This window comes from Aythya ferina (genome assembly GCF_964211825.1).
Source record: "Aythya ferina genome assembly, chromosome: 5".
Lineage (NCBI taxonomy): Eukaryota > Metazoa > Chordata > Aves > Anseriformes > Anatidae > Aythya > Aythya ferina.
This window is the reverse complement of record NC_140301.1, coordinates 39,769,689-39,788,787: the sequence shown is the minus strand read 5'-3', so window position 1 is coordinate 39,788,787 and position 19,099 is coordinate 39,769,689. Positions and strand designations below refer to the sequence as shown.

The following is a 19,099-nucleotide window of genomic DNA, read 5'->3' as shown; positions in this document are numbered from 1 at the left end:
TGCTGTCTCACTGCCTTTGGTGTGAGCAGCACAGAACAGATCTGCTTTAATCTCTTACCTACAGGTAAGTTTCTGTGTGTATGAACACCCTAATCCCCATCAGCCTAACCTTTAGATCAGACTGTACAAGAATAAAGGAAATACAAATCAGCCTTCCAGCAGTTAGGGGTGGCCAGAACACTGAAATACAGGCTGATAAAATAAGGAATGCTGAGAAAGTTCTTGCAAACTGTGTCACGACCCAGGGTTCTTCTCTTCTGACGGAAGAAGTCTCCCTTTATTTATAATATTTGCCTATTTCCCTAGCTCAATATTGATCCTCCTGATGACCCCGAGGAAGATTTGAGGTTGCAACAGTTGCAAGCAGCAGCAGCTCAATGGCAGCAGCATCCCCATCACCGAGTTGGATTTCAGTACCAGAGGATAATGCAGAAGCATGCCCAGCTGCAGCAGATAGTACAGCAGTATCAACAGATCATGCAACAGCCTCTGCATTTACAGGTGAAACACTGAGGAGATGGTATTTGATATACTTTGTGAGTGACCTAACAGTTATGGTTTACTGCAAAATAAGTAGTTGAATAATTTGCCATGGCTGGCTTATTTGTCTAGCTACTTTTTCTGCATGCACAGAAGTCTATATCCCCTTTTCCTACTGGCACTCAACTTCAGAATGAAAAAAAAAAAAATTGAGAGGTGGTGATGAAGCTTTAGTAGGATGAGAAATATAAGACTGTATGCTTGTCAAACGATTTTCAGACATACCTGAGTGGTACAGGAGCAAAACTGAACACAGTGTTGAATTTACTCAGTTTTGAACATTTTACTGCTGGAGAAATTCTTCAGGAGAAAGGTCAGTTACACAGATGGTGTGAGGTAATCTAGTAGCCGTGTTCTCCCCTCCCCCCCCCCCTTTTTTTTTTTTTTTTTTTTTTTTTTTTTTTTTTTTTTTACAATGTCATACAGTACAAATGTGTACAGTGATGGTGTCTTAATAACAGATTCAGATAATTATACTGTTGCAGCCTTTAAAGTAGAAGCTGATTGCTTTATTAGTTGAGTCAGCTTTTTGTGGTTTAAGCATTCCTTAAGTGGTTTGGGCTGTCGGGTTTGTTTAAAAAAAAAAAAAAATGTAAACCTAAAAATCTCAGAACAGATTAAGCCCATGGGTATTAGGACCTGTGTGTACACATAAGAAAGACAAACTGCTGATAGAAGCTGTGCTGTGCAAATTATGATCTAGCAAAAGGTTAGAGAAAAATCATTGCTGACAGCTGAAGCAGCTCTGTGTAGATTAATAGAAACTGAAACCTTGAGAAATAGTCACATGCTGCATGTATTGAAAGCGTGAAGATTGACTTGGGCTTTCATAGCTGTTGTAAGCATGCGGTAATAGTAGAGCGTGGAGGCCTTTGATTATATTTTTCGTTATCTTTCTTCTTTAAAAAAAAAAAAAAAAAAGTCTTCTATACTAAATGTTTGCCCTCCAGTCATGCAATGTGTAAATTAACTTTAGACATCACAGTGTTTGCTTTTGTTTCACTGTAGTTCTTCCTCAGGTTTCTGCACAAGTCAGAAGTTGTGATGTTACAAGTGATACTAAAATACGTGGCCTTGAGGATAACTAAGATGCTCTTTTGAAGTTATTCTCATATTCTCCTTGCAGACAATGTCAGTGGAGATGCAGCTGCGACATTATGAGACACAGCAAAAACAGTTTCAGCAGCTTCATAAAGACTGGGAGCGGTCAATGAACCAACAGTGGCAGCATCAGCTTCAAACCTATCCTCACAAAGACCAGCTGCAAGAGTATGAGAAACAGTGGAAAGCATGGGATGAACAGATGAAGGTCACTCAGTCCCATCTGCAGGAGAAAGTGAGCTCACTCCAGAATTTGAAGAATCAGTACCCTGCAAACGTTTCGCTTCCGCCTCCATTTGTTCCATATTCTCAAACGGCTCCAGGTGGCATTCCTGTTATGCCTCCAACCTTACCTTCAGCTACACCTCCACTGGTCCCTCCACCTCTGTCTTCTGTATCTCAGTTATCTAACTCCTCTGTCCCTTCAGGATCTAGTTCTCAAAGCAATCAGTCTACTGAAACACCAAGGCCAGCTCTGCTTCCCACCCCTGGTACCTATGCATCAAAAATAGGTAGCTCACCTGTATATTCAACTTACCACTCTCAAGTAAGTTCATCCTTCAGCTCTTCAGACCACGGGAAGTCTCAAGTTCACCATAATAAACAAAATGTCTCTATGTCATCTGAGCAAGGATGTGGGGAACTGAAAGCCCCTTCTGCACTGTCTTCAACACACACCCCTACCATGCAGGATAAACCGGTGAGATCAGGTGGATTGCTTCCAGATCCTCCCAGATCAGCACGTTTTGAAGGCCCCAGAGGTCCCAGGTAAGGATATTTTTATTGATTTATACGCTTTCAAGGCTAGCAGCCTTTTGGTGGTATATTAAGAAATGAAACATTATGCCTTATTCTCAGATTTTCCTAAGGTCATATGAATTGTGCGTTTGATGGAGTTTTGCTCTTAATGCGTGTACACCATGTTCTGTATTTATCTGATTAAAGCACAAACAGGTAAATGCTGTTCACCTGAGCGTTACGTGGAGTCATGTACTTTTCTCTAGTGAAATGCTTGGGCACGCTGCTCCCTTCTCATTCTCAGAAATGTAATATCCATTTCTTGAAAACAGGAAAGATGCTATAAATATTTGATACATCCTTACTGTCTTTAGGTTAATGATAAATCACATTTGAAAGAATGACCTTTTATAAAAAGCCATTTAAATTCCCAGTGTTTGATCTGTGGTACTTGGAACGCAGTTTAGGAATATGTAAAGCAAAAGTGTTGAGGGAGTGTTTTTAAGTTACTACTACTATGTACAATAGCACCTTAAAGTGGACCTTCTGAAAGGAATTCAGGAAAGTGTTCAGATACATATTCAGTTGAATAAGCTGATATCTAATTACTAGAAATTTAGTTTTTTTGTTTTGTTTTTAACAGCAAAATTTTTTTATTTTTTTTTTTTGCAACTGAAATCCATTTGCAGCAGAAAGAAATTAAAGATTCAGAGCTCTTCACCAGTACTTTAACTTCTAGCATGGGAGAGTTCTGTAACTAGACGATTGCCCTATTTGCTGCACTTCTCAAAATAGCTTTCTGATAAGAGAGAGGTGATGTTTGTCTTGCATCCAAATCAGTGTTTTTCTACATGTGCAGCATTAGTTAGCATTCAAAGAATTTTAAACGAGAGGAAGGAGAGGAGAGGATTTGAGCCTTAGTCTAATGGTAGGGTTCTTGTTGTTTTGCATAACATCTGATGGTCTTGGTCTTTATCTTCTTGTGAGGTGTACTTTTATTCAAATTTAAGTCTGCGTTTTGTCAGGTGGATGGCCTACTGTCTCAATGTAAAGTTACTTTAAAAACCAGCGTTCTGTGTCTTTTATGTGGTTTTATATCTGTGATATGGTTTGATCCGAGATATTCCTTTTGGACTGTTTTTGTTATTGTTTTTCCATGGTTGACATGATATCAGGTTGCAAAAACATCTGTTCTGTCTGGTCATTAGTTAGACTGATGTGATGCCTCATGAACCAAAAAGCAGCCTTGTTCCGTTGATTTAGTTCTATCCTTGCATATTCTGCTAGTTTTTTACATTTACATTTTTTTCATATCTTCATTTTCATTTCCCTTCTTTTTGATTCCGAAGTGATCATTCATGAATAGTAATTCATGAAGTACAGGCATCATATTTGAATTTTTATAACTTTGAATAATTTTCTGTCTCCCCATGGGTTTAAAAAGAGCATCGTTTCTAGTCCTGGGGGTTTTTTGGATGTGCAGTTCTGCAGACTGTTTTCAGTGATTTGCTAGTGCATGTCTTTTATACATGCATTAGTTTAGAGCTCAGTGCTCTGTGACCATAGACTATGGATAATCAGAAATTTCTAGAAAGTACTTACAATGGCTTTGTTTTTGAGCCCACTGACATTAAAATATTTTAAAATGTTTAAAAAAGGATTTTTTAAATAACGCTGTAACCTTTGTGCATTCCTATATTGTAATTGCATGAGTATTTCATGGTTTTATCAAAGGTTTTCCAAAAATCTGTTTACTGCTTGTTCTCAATACAGGCAGTAGAAAAGAGGGTTGTAATAAATTTTCAATTGAACCTGTGATAAATTTAAAATATTGTGTGTTACCTGGTGCTATTCCAAAGTCCCAGGTGACGATTAGGCGTATAAAAAGACACACTCCCACCCACCACTTTTTAGCAATTAACATTTCTCAAGAAACTCTGAAGAATTCCCTTAAACTAATTTGCAGAATTTTGGGGGTGAAGGATGTCTTACAGTATCCAGCCTTTTCTTCTTGCTATACCTTACGTGTAGAAGTTGGTCCTTCAAACTGAAGATACCTTGCTACTGCACTTGCTAATTCTTTTAATTCTGTTCATCTTGACCACACACCCCAAGCAAAAGGCAGTTTTGTTCCAACAGAAACCGTGCTTTCCATTTTTTCTGCTGAAGTGTTGTCTTACTAGGATTATTAAAATTCTTTGAGGTTGTGCAAATGAACTCATTTGGTAAATTGCTCACTGAAACATTAAATTCTGCAAAAAGTCAACAGCTGCTGGTAACTAGGCAATAATGAATTCATATTCAGGGAGAGACAACTGTGAATCCCAAATATCCAAGCAATTGGACTTCAGGAGCAAGTTCGATGTTCTGTGTAAAATGAATTTGATGTGTGTGTCTTGCAAATCAATAATTAAGCATATGCCTAAAGGCTGTTTTTTGACTAGATGAGCCTTGCTAAATATGATTGCATAAATTATTCTTTATGCCAGTTTGCCTGACCTATACTCTTGCTTGTAGACAAAGAAAGAAAAGGAAAAAAGTGATGTGATAAAAGTGTGTGTGTTTTAGGCAGATTGTCTTGCGTAGAACTGGCCAATATCACACCTCGCTGCACTTTCTGTGAGGATCTATATTTATAGATTTGTCTATAAGGCCTTTGGTTAGGTAAGCTTGTTGCGAAGTTTTAAAACCAAAGTTCAACAAGAGTTGTTGTTTTCAACAAAAGTGTCTTTAAACAAAAGATCAAAGCTTCTCACCATTCAGTTTGCAAGTTTTTTTCAAGGTGAGTTTCAATCCTGGGATACTGAAGCCAAGTTTTCTTTTTAGGGTTACATTGTCTGCAGGTGGCTTAGACTGGTCTTCACAGGACAGTGTTGGGGTGGAGAAGAAGGTCTTGGTGCTTCTGCACTGGTTCAAATGGATCTGATCCTACAGCACACTAGGATGCATCAGTTAAACAGGCAGTGTTTTTAGACAAGTTTTATTTGACATGTTCATTTGAATAAAACTGCTGTTATTTCATGCGCAGGTTTGATGGCCCTCGAGGAAGAGGATATGACAAATTTGAAGGCTCAAGACCAAGAGGGCCCCGTTTTGACTCCCAGCGCTCCGAGGGACACAGGTCGCGTTTTGACCGACAGAACACTGATGGACAGCACACGAGTCGGTGGGGAACTATCCCCCGGGGACCAGCAGCACAATTTTATACTTCCCAAAACACATCACATGCACACGGTTCCCGACCGGGCGGCCCACGGTGGAGGGGGCCCAGGCCTCCTTTGGGACAGCAGCAGTCCCAGACAGACTCACGATCAGAAAACAAAGAGCCTTTTACAGACATGGGTGGCAATCAGCAGGCTGGAAGTAGAACGCAGTCTACTGACGTGACAAGTACGGGCTCCGTGGAGCCGAGTGAGGACCTCGCAAGCACTCAACAGGAACCATCCAAAGGTGAAGTCAAAGAAACCATTTCAGATCCTCCTAAAAAGTGGACATGGAGTTCACACGATCCTAACCAGCAAGTAGAAGACTCCAAAGCGACTACTCCACCTGTTCAGAACCAGACTTCAACATCAATTTCTAGCAACTCTGGAGCTTTGCAGTCAGGCGTTGCAAGGCCGGGAGGGGCGGTGACCCCTGTAACGGGAAACCAGGATTTGAGTTCCTCAGAGAGCCAGCTGCTTGGTTCAGACACCACGCAGGGCCTGCCCGGGCCAGAAGGCAGAGGGAAAGGGCCATTTATGCACGAAGACAGAGGCAAGGGACCGGGAAACAGAGGAAGGGGGCAAGGCAGGATGGATGATGGCCGGGGCAGGGGGCAGGGGGATGGCCGTGGCTGGGGAATGGGCCGGGGCAGGGGCATGGGCAGGATGGACGGGCGAGGAATGGGCAGGATGGACGGCGGCCGGGGCATGGGAAGGATGGACGGCGGCTGGGGAATGGGCAGGATGGATGACGGCCACGGCCGGGGAATGGGCAGGATGGACGAGGGCCGTGGCAGGGGATACGTGTACAGGGGCAGAGGGCAGGCTCGGCAGGCATCCATCCGGGGCCGGGGGATGTTCAGGAGAGCGGGCAGCAGGGAGAGGATGGCAGACAGGCGGTCGGGCAGCAGGGAGAGGATGCCGGACGGGCGGTCGGGCAGCAGGGAGAGGACGCTGGGTGGCCGGTCAGACAGCAGGGAGAGGGTGATGTCCAGCAGAGACAGGGAGCTCGCAGGGCGGCCAGGCAGCAGGGACAGGGCACAGCGGGCAGGCAGCAGGGAGAGGGGACCCGTCAGGAGGGCAGGGAGCAGGGAAAGGGAGCCCATGAGGCGAGCAGGGAGCAGAGAGAGGGAGCCCATGAGGCGGGCAGGCAGCAGGGAGAGGGTCCCCATGAGGCGGGCGGGCAGTAGGGAAAGGGGTCCCGTCAGGAGGGCAGGTAGCCGGGAGAGGGGTCCCGTCAGGAGGGCAGGTAGCCACGAGAGGGGACACGTTAGGAGGCCGGATAGCCGGGAGAGGGAAGCGGGGAGGTCCGACGCGGGCAGCATAGATAAACCAATTCACCTAGGAGATGATCCTGACAAATTGGCTCCGTACCATCGAGACGATGCGCTCAGGGGTTCTTGGAGTCATGAGGATGAGGGGATGCAGGAGGAATTTCCTTTAGATAGTAGGGATGACCTTCCTCTGGAGCACGAGCGGTTGGACGACTGGGAAAGAGAACGATACTGGGGAGACCACAACTCTGATTATCAGGATGATTCTGTGGATCCATACGATAGGGATGAGAGGTTGCAGTCTCACCATTCATTGCCTCCGTTGTCTCCCCTGCCACCACTACCTCCTTTATCATCTGATCACGACAGACGAGATTCATGGTGGGATGACTGGAAGAGGCCGAGGGAGAGGGAACTAGAGAGAGATCTAGATAGGACGGGAAGATCCGCAGATATTTATGATCAAGATGTGGACAGAGAATGGGATAACAGAGACTGGGACATGAGACCCATGGATGATAGAGAAATGGGGAATCGTGACCTAGATATCCCCCCTCTCCCACCGTTACCGCCTCTCCCACCTCTGGACAGATACCGCGAAGATAGGTGGAGGGACGACAGGAACAGAGATCACTACGACAGAGACCTCCGAGACAGGGGGGAGCTGAGGATTCGAGAGTACCCCGAGAGGTACGACACGTGGCGGGAGAAGCAGGACTACCTTCCTGAAAGGACTGACTGGGAGAGGGAACGACTGACGGATCGGTGGTATCCAGATGATGGAGACAGGCTGCGACCTATGGGTGACCAGATGGATTCATCCCTTCTCCCACCTTCACATTCCTCTGATATGCTGGGAGCAGATTCAAACCTGGACTCGGAACAGTCCTTGGGGGGAGTGATGGTCCTTAGCCAAAGACAGCATGAGATAATTCTGAAAGCTGCCCAGGAGCTCAAAATGCTTCGGTGAGTTGCTTGATTCTGTCACTTTTGGGGGGAGAGAAATTACTAAAGTAGGCTTATTAGATTTTCTTACACGTTGTGATATTATTGCATCTTTTCTGGAGTTTTGAACTGAGCCGGTACATTCTAGTTGTATGGTGTTTTGTGGAGGATGTTAATTTCCCTTTGGACATCTTCGTGCTAAATGTTACTTGTCCTGCATTGGTAGGTTGTGATGAGCTGACTCTGGTATTTCTCACCTATCTTCCTCGTTCTTTCAAATGCAAACTAAATACTCTGGGTTTGATTAGAAACAGCTAAATTTTGATGTCCCAAGCTTTCCTTGTGTTTGTGAATCCACCTCCAGTTCTGGCTATTAAATAGCCAATTCAGTCCTACTGTAGCTCTAACCAGCCATATGGGCAGTGTGGATGTAGATGAAATTGTCAAAATCTTAATCAGTAACAGGCTGCCTCTGAAATTCAGAGCTTATTTTTGAAACAAAACAAAACTTATTGACTCCCTCCTCTCTTCATGCCTTTCTCAGAACAAAATATATGTTTAAAAGTATGCTTGCATTTTACTTAATACATAAGAAATACTACTTTTAAAACTGGGTCCCTGTACAGGGGACTTCATATATTTGTAGAGTGAATGACTGGTGTCAGACAAGGCTTCTCACTCTGTTTCCAGTTCCAGGAGTTGTCTCAATTACTCGGATACTTCTCCAAGCCTAACAATAATGTTCACTGTTTTATTGGAAGAAAACATTGTTCTGATGTGATTTTGTAAAATTCATGACCTTGGCAAGCTTTTGGAACCTCCTTTTTGGACACTTATTCACTAATGGAGTTGCAAGATAGGTGCCATGAGAACCTGGTGCATGGTGTTTCTTATATTGATGCTCCTTAAGGATGTTATTTTTATCCCCCTGCAACTGTCTAACAAATTATTTAAAGACAAGCTACCAGCATAGTTTGGTGCTTCTGTGAAGATGATACCCCTTTCCTGATTTCTTCCTCAATTTACACAGTAACGGTTTTGTTTCTTTTCACTACAGCATGGTAATGGGAGCTCGTGTGTAACTAGAAGATCTCCATCCCAGCTTTTGTGGATGGGCTTTTTTCCTTAAATAAATACACACCCCTTTCCCCACGAATAGGGCACCTCCATTTGTTATTTCCCAAGTATAGATCTGTCCACATCACCTGACCAACCTTTTTGTTATCCTTAAAGGAGCTTGTTGATAATTGCTTCTTAATCTTTCTGTTATCCTCAGATGACTTTGTTGATAATTGCTTTTAAATACATGTCAAGATCTGCATTAAGGTAGTTCCTAATTCACACAGTGGGACCTATTAAAATGTTGGATACTGATTCTTAAAGCATAGGTGCTTTTTTCCCTTTTAACAATGTTCTCTCATTTGAACCCTAGCATCCTCGATGAGTAATTTGGCAAAGCTTGGTTGATCTTAATTCTGAGGATCAACACAACCGTGTTGTCAAATGAGGAGGACATGACTCCTTAAGGGTTTAATAAGCATTTATTTTAAAAGAAGCGATAGAATAATAACCTCTTAAACATCAGAAATACCCGGTAGGATAGGGCTCAGTAAATTTAGTAATACAAGAAGAGAGCACATACCCTCTATCCAAATGTTTTCTTTGTGATTTGATGCCTGAGTTTTGGTGCATTACATGCATTCATGAGAGAACTGGAAAGATAAGTTTCTTCTACTATGTCTAGTGAGTGAAGAGTGAAATCTTTAAGGGGAGATTATAAAGAAGAAATCTCTTAGAGGTTCATGTGGTTCATCTTCTCCATGAGTTATTGTGAGATAGCTCTTGTGAGATATTGCAAGATAGATCCTGTGGTACTTAGCAAAGGCAAGGATTTAATTTCACAAGGAAGATATTTTACTAAAATATTGAGTAATTAAAATAAGTGTTCACTTATCACTGTTACATTATTATTAAACCATGTTGAAAGATAGAGACATTTTTGTGCTTTTTTGGAGCTGTATTGTTTCCAAACTCGTAAGATTGCTGAGCATCTGTGCTATTGCTAAGCATCTGTCCCATTTGGAAGGAAGGGCTTAGTTACAAGCAGAAATTGCAAGAAAAGTGATTTCAAAAAGGGAAGGCAGAACTGTTATTATGAATACATTAATATTTCACTGCAATTAGATTAATTCAACAGGTGTTAGTGACTGTGAAATCTGTGTTATAACGCAACATTTGCCAAAAGTTTTGGAGCAACAGCTTGTTTTCAGCTTCCTGGCTTTCTCATAGCCTCAGGTGGCCAGCTGAGCTGTTTAATGTGAATGGCTGCAAGCCAGTGGACTTAATTTAAGGGCCATAGTTTGGGAATCAGTGCCCAAGTGAATAATTTATTAGAGCTGAGATACTTGAGCATAGAAACTAAAACGTTTTATGTAAGGAAGTGGATTTATATGTCTTTCTAATTCACTGAAAAGGGGAAATATAAATGTGATACTGTTGGTACTGCTGTTTTTAAGTTTGATTTGAGGATATTAATAACATTAGTTACACCAGTACTTCACGTCAGGTTGCTTTTATCATGTACGTGACAGCATGCTCAGAGCTGCATGCTGTTCTATATTTATCCATGTGGTTTATTTTTCCTAAACCCAGCGTAAAGAAGACTTTATAAGTGCTGGCAATTGCTCATGCTCTTTGCAATAATGCAGCACTTGGGATCCCTTTCTGCGTGCCATGTTCCCCTTGCCCTGCGTGCTAAACAGATGCATTGCTAATCAGGATGGCTTATGTTGTGCCTAGTAGTACAGAGGGGATCCCTTAGTTGGTTTTTAGGCACTACTTTAGTACATGCAATTAAATATCAACAAAGTTACTACAATCAAAGAAAAACAAGATAAAAAGATGTTAACAATAACTCAAAGGAAACAAAATCACATTGTATAGAATTTTGTAACCTGGTGGTCATAGCTTTCTCTGCTGGTCCTGGTTTCTTTTCCATAGACTGTGTATGGGTTGTGCATTAGATAGCTTTCCTTGCTTTGTGTATCTAAATGCTAACCTCACCACTTTGTGTTTAAATGTTGGAATCTTTGTTGTGCTTTGAGTTGGCCTCAGTCTTGTTAGTGTGCATCCCAGAGTGAGTCCCTGAAAGCATTTAGGCACGCAACTCCCCTGGGCTTCCCATTTGCAGGTCTTGATGAAACATAAAAATACGGCTTTGCTCTTTACTATCAAAGCAGAGTGGTTCTGGCCAACTAAAGCATAACTGTATGCCACAGAGGAAATTTGTGGTCAAAAAAGGAGGCAGATAAGATATACTTCCATGTTTAGGTGGGTGCGAAACAGGGATTTCTGAATCAGTGTTGACCATATAAAGCCTGCTTGTGTCCTTTTCTACTTTGGACTTGACCACTGATGGTAGTGTAATACGTATTTAATTTTTCAAGTTTTCATTTAAGCTACAGACTAATAACATTTTCTTGTGATTCATGTGCAGAGAGCAAAAAGAACAGATGCAAAAGTTGAAAGAGTTTAAATCCGACATTTCCGCACAGGACTCTCCAAGACCACAGAACACCAGCACAAGGCCAGGAGGTGGCTTTCAGGTAAATTCATCTCAAGTCGACGTCGTAACGTGGGTAGTAAGTAATTCTGTGTGTTTCAGATCTTTTATGCACTCTGGTGGCCAGACTTCTCTGTGGAATGCCTCCCTCGCAATCCTTACAACTTCTTCAGTCTTTTGTTGAGGCAAAGAAACTTCTTTAGATTTTCCAGTCTTTCTTATTCGTTCAGTCCACCGTGTCTTCTGAACATAACCCGCTGGGGACAGTAGCTCATGAGGTTTAACAGCCTAGACTGCTGTAGGACAATGTGCAAGATGAGGTGAGCTCTTACAAAATAAAGCCGTAAGGCTCATGAGAAGACCCTCCTTTTCACCAGCTATCTTGGTTCTGATATTATCTTTGAATCCCAGATTGCTTTGCTTTTCCTGCTTTAAGTGCTCCCTCCTCTTTGAAGAGGTTGAAAGAGAATTTGAGGATAGTTCCATCAGAAACTCAGATAAAGCGAATGTTAGCTTTCTGTTGGCTGTCTTTATTAGAAATACTCATTACTGGATGGAGTATCACAAAGCATGTGGAAGCACACATTTGTGTATCTGTGCCTTCATCTCCTGTTGTGATACAGTTTACTCCTCCACTGTCCAATCTTCTGGTAGGTCCTGGGAACTCTTCTCAGATGCTAAATTTGTTTTTTGATAGTTCGTACCAGGTGAGAAAACAGCTGAATTTCTCCAGTCATGTTTACTTGGGTTTATAAATCCTTCCTAGAATGAATACTACACTGTTGTTAAATGTATGTTGGAGTCGATGCTGAGTTGATGCACAGACTTAATTCTTCGTCACATCGTAACCTAAAAGTTACTGGTACCAGTAAATTTGGCTGTACTGACCTGCGAGCCTGACATTTAGCCAAACCAAGTTTTCTTTGTCCCTCCCTGCAGAGAAGCGTTGGGCTGTGCATGATACACTACAAGTTTCCTTTTTGCCTAGCTGACCTCTTCATTGTTTACAGTGTCTATAAAGTAAAGTAATGGAACAGATTTGCTACCAAGAGCTGCAGATATGTTGACATCTTTAGGAAGTGACTTTACTTCCTAACTTTGGTATTTCCTACTTCACCAGTCTGCCCAGAGGTATTCAAACAACTGTTATTTTTCTTGGGATTTCTGCTATGTCTGTGAACTTGCTACAAATCTCAGCTTGTATCTACAGCCCTTCTCTGAGTCCGTTTGCATGCTGCTAGTAAAGCTGCCTCTAACTTGGCATCTGCTGTGCTTCTGAAAAGACCCTTTTTGACACAATACACAGGATTCCATGGGGATGTTTGGTTCAAGACCAAATTTTTTTCACTGGGCAACACCTCTCCACTTCTGATATTAATCTGACATTGATTCTATTAAGAGTTTTGTAGGTGATACTGTTCTCTGGGAATTTTTCCAGTGACTTCCAGAAAGAAGCTGACCTTATCAATCCTTTTGTGCCTCACCAAGCTGCCCTACTTCCCCACTATTTCAGCCTCCTCACAGACAACAAGAATCTTTGGGAATGAAACTGTAGGCACCTTTGAACTGAGATAGGCCCACTGGAGCTTAAATTAATATTATTTTGAAGGAGAAAATATATAATATTCAAGCCTTTGCATAGTGAGTAAACGCCAAATTAATTCAGGCCGCCAGTTCTTGAAATTTTGTCCTCCTACCTGTAGCACCTTGACGGAGGTACTAGAAAATGTTTATAATTTAATTACAGATTGCCATTGTGCTTACTGACTTGCAGAGGATGAGAGAAGGTTAGATTACAGATCTCTATTTAAAGTGCTTTCTGCATCTAGGTCTCTTCTCAGCTATCTTCAGAGGCACCAGTAGAAGCCCAAGCTATTAAACCTTCTCCTGCTGTTATTATAAAGCCTCCCGTGTTGTTCAGACAGCCCACCCCAGTGACAAGACCACCTGCCCCACTGGCAAGGCCTGCTACACCTATGACAAGGCCACATGCTCCAGTTCCTACTCCAACTACAGCCCCAAGTCATGGTCAGTCTTTAAAACCATCACCTTCTGCTGTGGAACAGGAACGCTGGGATGAGGATTCTTTCCACGGACTCTGGGACACAAACGAGGATAAAGGAGCAAATATGGAGTACGAATTATGTAAACAGGAGTCAATGATGCCTCCACCAGTATCCTCGCCAGTGAAAGTACCTGCTGCTCACACCTCTGTTCCGTCAGCTGTTCCAGTGTCACTTCCTCCAGTTATTCCACCCGTTCCTAAAGCACCTATAATTCAGCAAACTGTGGATTATGGCCATGGGCGAGGTGGGTATTGCAGTGAATGTATTTGTCCGTTCTGTAACGGAGAGATAATTAGCTCCATTAGCTGCTTCCTAAAGGAGTGTGGCACACAGCATATGCCACATATATTTTGCAGCTGATGTTTAGGCTGTGTACATCGTGATCTAATACTAAACAGTGCAATTTTAAGGAGTCAGTAATCGTCAGTCTTGAGTTTAATGTTTTCTCTAATGCTGAAAAGCTGTGTCACGTGAATTGAATGGTATATGTCCACACCTGCTTCTACTAAACACCAGCTCATATGGGCACATCAACGTTATATGTAGATTGATAGTGAGAGTTTCCCTTAATCCCTTTATAACAGAGTGTGGGAACTGTAACTGTGTTAGAAAGTACTTTGGTTTGTTACAGTTCTGAGAAGTGACTTAAAGCAGAATGTGGGTAATGTTTGCATTATTTGTATGCTGCTTAATGGGTATGAGGTACCCGTCTAACAATACCTAGAGCCCTCTAGAACCAATGTCCTGGTTCTGAGGAGTTGGCATGCTAAACAGGCATTTAACACCAAAGCAGTGAGAGCCTCAGATTTTTAGTAGTGAGTTTATCAAAGCTAAAATTCAACACTATTCTTTTAATTGAATCAACTTCTCTCAGGTTTTCTTTTTTACAAAAGTGAAATTGGGTTGTAAAGTTGTACATAAATTGTGCGTTGCCGTTAAAGAGAGTTTTTCTCTATAACTGAAGCCACATCAATTCCTTTAAGTAAGTGTTTCTCTAAAAGCAGTTAGAAAAACTGTGACTGTTGGGAGTCTCTTAAGAGAGCATTTCAGGTAATATTCTCAACGTTATCATAGTTTGAGTTACTGAAACTTTCATAGCATCAATGAACTGTGCAAGCTACCCGAACTCATCCAAAGAGATAAAGTCCCATTGTTAGGTAAACTGTATGCATACTTATGCACACAGAAACATACTTAAGGCGTTAAAAACTCTGGTGTTCTGTATTTATGTATATTTTGGTAAGTTATTTCAGTCACTTCTAATGCCATTGACTGAGTGCTTTTCACGACATTGGGAAGGAAATGGAAGAGGGGTATTTTAAGACGTTACTTAGCTTTCTGATTATTTTTAACCAGATATAACCACCAGTAAAGTGGAACAGATTCCATATGGGGAGAGGGTAACTCTGCGTCCAGAACCTTTGCCGGAGAGACAAACATTTCAAAAAGGTAGGGAGCCCTTGGTTAGCTCACAGGCCATTAGTTAGCCCATAAGAAAGGTTGTAAGGCACTACAAGTGTGTTTTAAACTAAGTAACTCCTAATTTAAATAAGAACCACTTTATTGCCTTCCAAGGCCCATAAAAATAACAGTTTATATCGTCAAGAGGAGTAATACGGTCATTGATCAAGCCATGTTCAAGACTCAATTCAGTAGCTTTAAGTAGGATTGCATGTTATGGTTGTCTCTTACAGTTTGGGAAAGAGATTCAGTGGCTGAGTTTGTTTTAGTCCTCACATCATGAATTTCTATATAGTTTTCTTGTACTTTTGTTGTTTATCCTTCAAAAATAGTAAATTCAGGATATGTTTTTATAGTTTGGATTTCCGTGGGTTTCTCCTTTCAGATCACCCTGGTCGTTACAACAGAGACAGAGATCGTGAACCCTATTTTGAGCGTCAAGGTAATTCAAATACAGACCACCGGGATTTCAAGAGAGAGCGGGAATTGCACAGAGACCGTGGTTCTGTGGACTATGATCGAGAGAGATTTGAAAAAGATCGTCATCCCCGAGATGATAGGTGTGTAGTTTTGGAACATTTTTGAAATCAATCTGGTTCAAGCTATATTGTGTGTCAGGCTGTCTGTTTTGACTGAGGTACCTATTAATTTCTCATTGGAATCCATAGTAAAAAATTCTACGAATACACAGAATACTATTTTGGCAGGGTTATTCCTACTGCACCTTCAAGGACACAGTCTTACCGTGACAAGAAAGAGCATCCCTCCTCCAGGCGGGGTGGTTTTGAAAGACCACCATATGAACGAAAGACAGATCGTCCAGCGTATGATCATGGGCCTTCCATGTTTGGAGGTATGGTTTCTCAGTCCTGAATACCTGCTAAAATATTCTTAACAAATAAATAATTTTTCATAATATAGAAATCAGGAAAATTTATTTGGATAATGTTATAGCTTAGTTTCTCAGTAGTGATGAGATCAGGAAAAGACAATTACATGCTCTGCTAAAAATATCTTTTATCGTAGTAGTTTCAAGATTAGAACTTTGAATTGTTTTGGGGAAACATCCGTGAATTTATCCTGAAGTAAAGAGTGTCTGTTAAAATTTCTAATTTCACTGAACTAAGAAAATTCTTCTGAATTTGAAGGTGATCGTAGAAATTACCCTGAGGAAAGGATTCCTATTTCTGCTCCATCTATGCCTCGTCAGCCACCACCTGCTCCACGAGTGGAAAGAAAGCCAGAATCTAAAAATGTAGATGATATTTTGAAGCCACCAGGGCGGGATAGCAGGCCAGAGAGAGTGAGTATGCATTGCAACAGCAACAATCAGTTTCTCTGAAGTATGAATGCATTGGGAAGCACTGTAAATTCTGTTGGTTCTATTGCTAATACTCAGAATGTTGTAGCCTAGCCCTAAGGAGTCCACAGGAGATGTAAACCTCCTAGGAAAGCTAATATGAAATTCCTCTTAGTTGGTAATATTCATGTATTTTAGATTCTTCTGAGATCTTTACTTGGGTTTTTGATGTATCAGAGGAAAGACTTGGCTTTATCCTGTCAGAGAGTACACCATATTAAAGAAAGAATAAGATCCAGGCAATAAAACATTTAGACAAGACTAATTCAATTATTGTAAACAGTTTCATAACATCTTGTGCAGTGTGAGCTGCTGAGACGATTAACATCACATAATCTTATTATTACTCCCATGGAACTACCACCATGCATTACAACCTGGTTTGTAAAATGTGGGAGTGAGGCATGGTACTGGCTTTGCTTGTTGTTGGCAAAATTGTGAGCCCAGGGCACGTAATTTTCTAGAATTTCTTTGTATAAGAGATTTGTTCGATTTAGTACAGTCTTCTATCTTATTTTACATTATCTTTGTTTCAGATTGTAATCATAATGAGAGGTTTGCCTGGCAGTGGGAAGACACATGTAGCAAAACTCATCAGGGTACGTAAAGGACTGCTCACTGTGTAGTGCTGCTTGTCTCTTTTGTGTACTTTCTACTGTTTTATTTCTGTTTGTACAGTATACCAAGACAAAAATTAAGTCAGACTTACTGGAGAAGGCAGGAAGACCTGGAAGAGATGAGATCAAGACCTGGAATTTCAGTTTGTTGTTTTTTAATGTTCTGTGTCCTCACGTGGCACGTGAATCCTGTCCACTCTTAGTAACCATGAGGAATACTGCTTTCTTCTTGCTTTGAACATAGAGAAGGGAATTGACATTTGCCAAAACCATATTGAAGGTCTTCTGTAACAGAATGGATTTTTTACAGGTACCCAGGAGTATTTCTGTTTTGCTTTCTTCCCAGGATAAGGAAGTAGAGTGTGGAGGACCTGCACCAAGAGTTCTCAGCCTGGATGACTATTTCATCACTGAAGTAGAAAAGGAAGAGAGAGACCCAGATACAGGGAAAAAAGTAAAAAAGAAGGTACTCCTAATTCAGTTTCTTACTTTGAGAAAGAAGCAAGATACTGTGGAATTTCAGTCTGTTGCTTTGCAGAGGTGTGGGGACTGTTTTTCAAAAACAAGTCAATCTAACGTAAGGGTGGAATGGGCAAATTTTGGAAGATGGTTTTCTCATGCCAATGTACTTTGTGGTCAGGACATTCAGCAGTTGAATGTTAACAGCTTAATAGGTGTCCTCTTTCTTAAATGCTGTTGTCGTTGACCCAGGTGATGGAATATGAATATGAAGCTGATATGGAAGAGACCTATCGCACCAGCATGTTTAAAACTTTCAAAAAGACATTGGATGATGGATTCTTTCCCTTCATTATCCTTGATGCTATCAATGATAGAGTGCGACATTTTGAGCAGTTTTGGAGTGCAGCAAAAACCAAGGGTTTTGAGGTAAATACCTAAAAGGCATTTGAATTTCCTAGCACCTGTATACCAGCATTTCTGAACTTCTGAATGCAAAGTCCTTCCCAACTGAAGGAAGAGTGCTATGGTCTAGAGCTGCAAGTTTACCTTTCTTAGAATGTACAACTGTGGAGTTATGACCAGATAGAAAAACTCTAAAAACTGGTTTAAAACATTTAATATTGTCTTCCTCTTTCTAGGTGTACTTAGCTGAAATGAGTGCAGATAACCAGACGTGTTCCAAGAGGAATATTCATGGACGCAAGCTAAAGGAAATCAGCAGGGTAACTGTATACATATGGAGTCATAGGATTAATTGCAAGTTTCCTTTTGTTTTCACTCCTGCTGTTGTTGGAAAACTTGGCTTGCTTTAGTCTACATAATGCCTACAATTTTCTTCTAAGAAGAGCTGGTAGTTATTTCACAGGATTGACTGAAATGACTTAAGTGCAGATAGATCTTTTCTTGTGATAAGAAGCCCAATTTTCTGTTCAATCTCTTACGTTTTTGGAGGTGCTTCATTTTTATGTTTTGTGGTTTTTTGGTGCATTTTTTTTAGATGTCTGATCACTGGGAGGCAGCGCCACGTCACATGATGCGCCTGGACATTCGTTCCCTATTGCAAGATGCTGCTATCGAAGAGGTAAGAGTGTCTCTGCATGTTAAAATGATGAATTATGGGTATGTAGCTATACTGAAAAAATAAAGCAAAGGAAGGTATGATGAGGTATGATGACAAACAGGACTGCCATATAATTGGCACTATAGAAAGATGTAATTGCTGTCAGTTAAGTGTATTCCATTATTCTTATCAACGACCTAAATACAAAGGCACAAGCTATATTTTAAGGCATTTTTGGAGCCCCGACTTGTGCATCTTTGAGGAAGAGTTGAAGCCACTTTAGCAACTGCTTAATAGCAATTAAAGACTATTTTTGCTCCCTCATGCAAACCTTGGCACCTTTTCAGCTTAATGGTTCACAATTTGAGAAATAGCTGATAATTCCTCTGGATCCCTGCTTTGAGAAATCCAGACCTGTGCAGTAAAGTAGTAAATAAAACACATATAGCAGAAGATTACACTTAATGTAGAGGAATGCTACCTTTTATTCCATTTATGGTTTGCCGTGAAATATATCTTGGATATGTTATCTTTCTATTTGTTGCGTTCTTTGACAGACATTTCAGGAGCTCTGGAAATAAATTACTATGTTAATGGTTGTATTGAATGTACCAGAGCTGCATGTTACTGTCAGAACAGCTCGTGCCGTGGCCATAGAAACTGTTGACCTGCTGAAGTAGGAAAGGTGTTTACTCTTTGCAGCTTGTCAT

General features: G+C 41.3%; 1 protein-coding gene across 7 annotated transcripts in view; it reads left to right on the top strand.

Moving 5' to 3' along the window:
- Positions 1–19,099, top strand: part of YLPM1 (YLP motif containing 1) — a 38,194-nt gene that overhangs the window by 6,519 nt on the left and 12,576 nt on the right. For 3 of the 7 annotated variants that reach the window (XR_014693188.1, XM_084519606.1, XM_084519610.1), the window contains exons 3-16: positions 307–501; positions 1,667–2,409; positions 5,408–7,822; positions 11,298–11,406; positions 13,193–13,673; positions 14,786–14,878; positions 15,276–15,450; positions 15,598–15,743; positions 16,039–16,193; positions 16,787–16,849; positions 17,214–17,333; positions 17,579–17,755; positions 17,968–18,051; positions 18,327–18,410. Coding sequence is in view for 5 of the 7 variants with exons in the window: in XM_084519606.1 (XP_084375732.1) it covers positions 307–501; positions 1,667–2,409; positions 5,408–7,822; positions 11,298–11,406; positions 13,193–13,673; positions 14,786–14,878; positions 15,276–15,450; positions 15,598–15,743; positions 16,039–16,193; positions 16,787–16,849; positions 17,214–17,333; positions 17,579–17,755; positions 17,968–18,051; positions 18,327–18,410 (5,040 nt within the window). In the remaining 2 variants the exon portion in view is untranslated. The remainder of the gene's footprint in view (positions 1–306; positions 502–1,666; positions 2,410–5,407; positions 7,823–11,297; positions 11,407–13,192; positions 13,674–14,785; positions 14,879–15,275; positions 15,451–15,597; positions 15,744–16,038; positions 16,194–16,786; positions 16,850–17,213; positions 17,334–17,578; positions 17,756–17,967; positions 18,052–18,326; positions 18,411–19,099) is intronic. The other 4 variants (XR_014693189.1, XM_084519609.1, XM_084519607.1 and 1 more) reach the window with 3 other exon arrangements.